At 32.3% G+C, this 7,443-nt stretch overlaps 1 protein-coding gene across 1 annotated transcript; it reads right to left on the bottom strand.

Moving 5' to 3' along the window:
* Positions 1 to 1,799: 1,799 nt before the first annotated feature.
* Oli (Olig family) lies at positions 1,800 to 6,964 on the bottom strand. The gene is made up of 4 exons (XM_066397852.1): positions 6,320 to 6,964; positions 5,427 to 5,665; positions 4,845 to 5,119; positions 1,800 to 4,454 (listed from the first exon to the last, which is right to left on the bottom strand). The coding sequence occupies exons 1-4, from the start codon at positions 6,452 to 6,454 to the stop codon at positions 4,291 to 4,293; spliced, it is 813 nt and encodes a 270-aa protein (XP_066253949.1). The 5' UTR covers positions 6,455 to 6,964; the 3' UTR covers positions 1,800 to 4,290.
* Between the last annotated feature and the right edge of the window lie 479 nt (positions 6,965 to 7,443).

Below are 7,443 nucleotides of genomic sequence, written 5' to 3'. Positions count from 1 at the left end.
AGTTGCGTTGTTTATGAATCTTATTTGAAATGATCGATTGTTGTAATTTGTTTCCTTTTTGATAAATTAATGTCATTAATATTTAAGTCCACTTCTACTAATCTATCCAGAATTTTTTGTGGAGTATTTCGAGACTTAAGTAGATTACGAACGCCCTCAATATGTTTAAGTGCCTTTAATGCTGTTGAAATTGGTATCAGTCACTAGTTCATCTTGATCTTTATACTCCTCCAGGACATCAATATGATCCGAAGAACAGACAGAAGCGACAATGTCATCATCATTCATCTAAGTAGATATTCGACAGTAACAAACAGTCGTTAACGCGAACAAATTTATTGGAGTCATTTTGGGAACAGGTTATCGTCTAGATCAAAATGACTTCCAACATCTACAAATTCTCTGGATTTGTAGGTGTTGGGAAAATTACTAGTTTATGGATTTTCTAACAACCAGTAATTTCTTTTTTCTGTTCGTGTTTTAATCTTGTTAGTTTGGTTTTAGTAGTCGAGGAAATTGTAAGTTATATTCTTGACGTGTGTGTGTAATAAGATTTTTTACACGAATAAATGACGGATTAATTGACCACTTAATTTAAAAACTCATAGCTTTTTTTGAGAAAACTTTTTCTTCATCCCAGTACATCTGAAACTAACTTGATTAAAAAAGTTATATTAGTCACTGCTTCTAAATGCTGAACAAGACACATACGGTAAAATGTGTTATAAAAATGTATTTCAAATCTTATTGTTATAAAAAGGATTCATTTTAAAAATTAGTTATTTTTATTAGATAACAACATGTTGATAAAATAAAAGTCTCGAGAAAATAGTAGATTTAACAACTTACCATCAGCCAATTAAAAAAGCTTTATGAATAACATCGATAATGTGGTATTGATTTAGTCACTTAAAAAAATATCGCTCAACATTAATTTGACGTTTCCCACTGTATATTTAATACACATCGAACTCATTTTTAGCGCTTGAACAAGCTGTTATAATCTTATTGCATTGATCCTGCATGGAACATTGAATAAAATCGTCAAACGGAAGCATTTTTCCCTAAATTATCGGAAAAAAGCGACATTTCGAAATTGGTATATTTACCCACCGAGGCAAAATATTGAAAAAAATCCGAACATGTTCCAGGATGATACTACCCATCAAACAATAACACCTCAAAAATATTAATTTTGATAAAAATGTTCTTTAGGCTTTAACATCAACGAATCTTGACGTTTTCCTGCAGATTTGGAAGGATTGTAATGTTTTTGAACCATTCGAGGCCATATTTCGGCGATGAATCTCCTAGTATGCCACCGATTTGTATTTTTTTCCATTGCTTATATAATCTAATAATATCTAAAGCTCATATATCTCATAAACTCTTCCATCCAAAAATACATTTTTTGTGAAGCCTCATCTTCGATTGTTTGCGTTGGTCTTGACTATATTCTAGAATGTTCCAAAGAGTTCTCGATAGCTTGGAGTTACTTACCTCAAAACCGTTAGCAATTACAACATGGCGAATTAATTTTATAACAAATTTTAAAACTATAATGTTTTTGAAAACTAGAGAAAAAAATTTTTCAAATGAAGCATAACAAATCTCTCCTTCCAATTTCTAAATTTATTTGTTATAACATAGAAAAGCTGTTGTTTTCGTAGTAAGATATTTGAGTTTGAATCTAAGCCATTTGAAAAATTTTGAGTTAACCTGTTACACCGCACTTTTTTTTTAATAATTAGGATAAAATCATGAATTTGTTCCATTTCTACAGTAGGGGCAAGTTGAAAAGTATGTAGTGTGTTTATTTTCTTTTCATACATTTATTTCGATCTATAATAGCTATTTTTCTCATCTACTTTATTTCAAATTGTAGTTTTCAGTCACGTTAACTAATCACTGCTGTATATGTATAATTATTATTGGAACTCTATTTTTAGAGAAAGATAGGGGATAAAATAGTTTACATATGTTACTACGATTACTTTTGATATTTTTTAACTTTTGACTTTAACATTTTTCCACCTTTGTGAATTTCTATTCATATATTTATTTATCCAAATTGTTCTGTAGAAGTTGCGATTTTTGGTAATAGATAAATTTAAAGGAAGAAGGAAGGGGGAGGCGGATTAACAGGATATTTCATAATAGTATATAAAAAATTCAAAGGGTGAATTTGTGAAAAAAGTTCGTATTAATATGAGACCGTTTTTACTTCGTGTTTGATTACAAGGTGAATCATGAACAATTTAAACGAAAAGTATGATACGCCACTGTTTTTTTAATAATGATATTTTTCTGAAATTTAATAATAAATATTTCTGTGAAAACAGGGTCTCTTGAATGTTTTTCAACACGTTAACCGTTTTTATGAGAAAAAAAATGTTTATCACTCTCTACTTCAGACAGGAAGTGAAAACAGACCAGTGTTCATAAGAACTTTTTTTCTTAAAATTATCCATAGATTCGGTCTCTGAATTTTTTCCATATTCTTATAAAACACCAGGTATAATAGCTCATGGATAACTGAATTCAGTCTATAGACAATTTGACTCATTTACACTATTATTTGATAAATAATTAGTTATTGCATTTCTATTGTGCCTTAAAATATAAGTTTATTTCGGTTGACACTGTATATCCGAAACCATTTAACATTTCTGCTTAAATTGTCCTCGACATACACACAACATTTTGTCCTTTTTAGTTTTCCCACATGCAGCGATCAGTTATCATTTTTAGGGTGCACATCTTAAAAATAGAATAAATATAAGGTTGTATTCTCAATTGACTAGGAAGTTACATAATATCATCACACCAAGTATTGCTTATGTTTAAACATTTAGTTTCTTATCTACATAATTTTTGTAAAAAATTGCGTTTTTACTGTCGGTATCTAAATTTCAATTTCTTTGACAAACTCTATAATTTTAGACTTATCAGGGGCCTTTTCATTGATTATTAATTGATGACCATCCTATTTAGACTAATTCCAACTGATGAATTTCGCCCGGCAATAATGTTAAAATAACTTGCGATCCAGGGTCATAAAATAGACCTGCTCGATGGGAAAATTTGGGACGTGGTCGACATATCTCTAAGTTCGGGTAACTAGACATAACGAAAAATCCGAAAATTGAATTAATATTGCCAAGAACGGCACCTTGATATTTTTAGTTCTATATAGCCTTATTGCAAAATTGACTGTACGTAGCCCGATAAATTAGGCTGAGTCTATATAAATCGAAAGTGATCCATAATAATCTGAAAATTCAGTTCGGTTTGCAGTAAAAATTTTAGGTAAAATATTTGAAAAACTGTTCTAGAGTTCTAGAGAAATGCAATTCTGAAATTAGTTAAATTTACAGTTTGTTTTATCTACATATCAATAGATTAGATTGACCTTTTCCCTCTTTGACTTTGCAAAGTTGGTAAAATCCAACTACAAAAAAGCTGAACATGCTGTATATTCGCATTTTATTTGACTGAAGAATGACATCGTTATAAAGGTTATCTAGAACTGTAAGTTTTAGTTGTTGAATTACGCAAAATTGAGGTTGAAAAAAAATTCGAAATCTGTGAAAGGTCTGTGTTCTCATGTATCTACACAGCCTAGAAATTTGGATATTGGAACAGATGGAGTCAACTCGTTTAATTAAATTTAACTAAAAAATTAGATTTTACCCTTAAACCTTGGAAAATCTGTTTTACTACAAGCCGATGGCGAAATAGTTTTACAGCAGACATTTGCTAATTGAAAGTTGCACCGTGTGCGGTAAATATTTTTATCACACCCAAATCAAAGGGGCAAGTGATAGTGTTAAAAATTTCTTCATTTTGTCAAGCAATGATTATTTACATGTATGCAATAAAACGTTTTACTGCATGTGTACCTGGAAATATGTTATCGCACGCTAATATTAAACTGAAGTTACAAAAGACAGTAAAATTTACACACATGCACTCGTAGGAAATATTTTGTTTAACACGCGCTAAAATGTTTTTACCACATTCGCTTGCCGACCGAACTGCATCTGCAATTGCAATCAAAAAAACAAAGTATTACAGTTTACTTGTGTTAGGCCAATAACGAGCATGTTATGAAATTAATCAAAAAATGAATAATTATAGACGAAAAAACTAAGTTTTCCAGTGACTCCTATTGACAAGAACTTTAAGTTTGTTAGATCCAAGGTTTGTCTCTTCATATTTTAACCCCATAAAATTATCAAGCTATTTAACTAAAAAGTTCATTATACAAATTAGTACAAATTTCTCTTTTCACACTCCTCCACTAGGCCCTCCATTATTGCCTTCGTTTCTTCGGATATTTTCCGATTGCAATGCCTGTTGCTGCTGTAAAAATTTAGCCGCTGCAGGAAAACCTTGTAAATCGAAACCTGGAGGTGCAACTATTGCTCCACCAGCTGCTGCTGCATTAGAACCTAGAGCAAGATAAATAAAAAGATTAATGCAAAATAGTTAGTATTAAGGGCACAAAGGGATATTTTATAACTCGACGAGAAAAGCCATGAGATGCCAAGTGGACATCAGAATTCCTAAATTAATTTTTTTTACGAAATTTTAAATAAGATTTTTCATTTCGTCAAAATGAAAATGTTAAATAGCCATTGAATAAATGTCTCCTCATAATAAAATCAATGAGCTAACTCTCAGCAACCCAACACCTATATTCTATATATCAATTACTACATACAGCGACCGAGAAAATACTTTGCGGTAAACTAAAATTCCTCATAAAATCCAATTTTTGCGCTCTCTTTTGGAAGCGTAAAAGTGTGTTTTTCCCTTGATTGTAACAAAATACGATTTACCTTGTAGATAAGCGATAAGTCTCTTCATTTCCTCCAAAGCATTTGCTTGCATGAGAATATAGTTTTTCGCCAACAGGAGGGTGGCAATTTTGGACAGTTTTCTGACGGACGGAGAGTGCGCATAAGGTATAACCGCCCTTAGTTCGTCCAAAGCGTCATTTAGATCGTGCATTCTTCTTCGTTCTCTTGCGTTTATATTGAGTCGAACTGATTTTCCCTGTCGACCTTTGCCCTTTGAATTTGACCCTGAGTTTCCACTTCTGGATTCTAAAGACCTGAAAATACAAATCTATTCACAAATTGGTAATCGAAAATTATTATATTTAGGATGTGAATGTAAAAAACGAGATATCGAGATGAGATTTTCAAGATATGAACAAAATTGTTTATATTTATCGTTCATTAGAGTAAACCATGCTGTATATCCCAAAATAGAGCAAAAAAGCCCTTTCCAACATAAGGAACCCTCGTCTAAAGAGCGTGCGGTAAAAAATCGCTTTCCGCGCTTGTTAGGTAAATAACTATTTTACGAATTCTGGATACTGACTATTTAGGGGTGAATAAATACTTCAATCCTCCTACCTGCCATTATTCTGCAAAGAACATTCCGGATCTGGATTATTTTCATCAGACGGGGGTCCGTGGGCCGTGGTCATGCTCTGCTGGCATCCTGGGAAATAAAATCCTCCTAAACTCACTGTTCCCAATGGTGTTCTCCTACCCGGTACATGAGGTTCCTCTTGAGAATTTACTCCAGGAAATGGGGAATAGTTCGGTGTAGGTTCCATAGCTGCTGAGGAACTTGGACCGGATGAACTTCCCTATAAATTAAGTATGTTGGTTAGATGTTATTCGTTAAACACTCATAGCTCACATTTCACTCATATTAATAAACTTAATAAAGTATAATAATAAATAATAACAATAATAATAATAACAGTAATAGTGATAATAATAATAATAATAATGATAGATAAGAATGATAATAGATCTAGAAAATTTTAAACAGGTAGCTCGACAAAGGTTTTTGGATATACAGTGTGATTAAATATTTAATTTTAATTGTTAGTACTTCACAATTTGTTAACTGCTAGTTAGCCTCCATGAACGCGACGATTCAAAATACACTAAAATTTTATTATTAATTATTAACAGCCTCCACTACGATTACTGCGCTCTTAACTTTAATATCAAATGTGTTTCCATGGAAACAAACTAATATCCAGATTCTATTTCAATGTTTCTATGGGAATTAATTTGGAGTTAAGATTCACAGCATATCAATAATCTGGCCCTTAAAGAGACAGTTTTTATCTCATAACTTTAAATCAAAAACTTCCTTTTAAAGAGTTCCAGTGGAATGTTATTTTAAACTAAAGAATTTGACTTAAAAAACACACACACAAAGTTCATGACAAATCTTGGTAGGCGACAATAATATTATTGAATAAACTTTTAAATCTGAAACTACTTACAGGCATCCCCTGCCATCCCCAATTTGTTCCGATCGAATTTCCCCTCAACCATTGAGGCGGCTGCGTCACGCTCCGCGAGATGGCGTGAGATGTGTCCTCACTTTCAGAGGAGGAATCGCATTCATATGATTTCATGATCAATTAATATTAATTAACAAAACGTAATTGATACACTTAAAAATTCACTCAGCTCAAAGGTAATGTTTTTTCTTTGGAAATGGAAAACCGCACCTTTTGGGGTTTGATGAGGTTTTCATTTAGGGGCTCTATAAATAGACTTAATTACGATCAAAAGTTACACTTTGAGGCATTTTCTCGTTTTTAAATTTTGTTCCCCAGCAGTATTCATGATTTATTTCAGTTTCCTTACATGTCCTTTTGTCCACTCACTGTAACACCAAATTTAACAGTCATCTGCCACTTGATAACCGCTACAAATTTCACCACCGGTGGGTGACAATATCACAAGTTCACCAACCACTGGATTAGATTTTTTAACACTGAAAACCACTTTGTTTAGATGTATTTTTAATTTAATCTTCTCCAGAGAACGACGCCGCACCACAGCTGAAAAATTGACAGATGTGGACCGCGGAGGCAGACGACATTAGGGGTTAGTTTACCCAAGGGCGTAGGGCGAGGGGTAGCCCTTAGTTGTCTCGTTTCGATCTCGTCTTGGCCATTTAACTAGGCTGATTTGTATTTGTAGTAGGAAATGTACTAAATATTTTTTTGTTAGGTAAAATGATCATCTCAGTGTCATATTGATCATCTCCAATCGTCAGTATTCATAGATTTTCCTATTGTAAGAGGATGGTCAACTATCAAGGATCAAGATGTATAGTTTTTTGTTGATCAGAGTTATTTATTTTATTTGGATGTTATAGTAGTATGTAGAGTAATAGTAGATGAATTTATGATTTAACTTAAAGTACACAGACTTAATATTATTTAACCCCTGGATATTATTATGAAATTTTTTTTTTGTTACTATTATCATATTACGTCTGCGATTCCATCCATTTTCTTTGTACCCCACTTACCCGTGTAATAAGTGACACACAAATGAGGAAAATGAAGATATTCTGTTTTTTGTTTGGTCACCTTATGTGCATTTAATAAAT

The sequence above is a fragment of the Euwallacea similis genome, chromosome 16 (assembly GCF_039881205.1).
Source record: "Euwallacea similis isolate ESF13 chromosome 16, ESF131.1, whole genome shotgun sequence".
NCBI lineage: Eukaryota > Metazoa > Arthropoda > Insecta > Coleoptera > Curculionidae > Euwallacea > Euwallacea similis.
The sequence above is the reverse complement of the archived record's forward strand: the minus strand, read 5'-3'. Positions and strand labels throughout refer to the sequence as shown.

What these genes read in the sequence shown, in the direction of transcription:
- Oli (XM_066397852.1), bottom strand. Translation starts at nt 6,454, where the DNA reads ATGAAATCATATGAATGCGATTCCTCCTCTGAAAGTGAGGACACATCT. An exon ending in TCTTTGCAGAATAATGGCAG is followed by an intron (nt 5,120 to 5,426) that starts GTAGGAGGATTG and finishes TTGTATTTTCAG; the next exon opens with GTCTTTAGAATCCAGAAGTG. An exon ending in ACTTATCGCTTATCTACAAG is followed by an intron (nt 4,455 to 4,844) that starts GTAAATCGTATT and finishes ATCTTGCTCTAG; the next exon opens with GTTCTAATGCAGCAGCAGCT.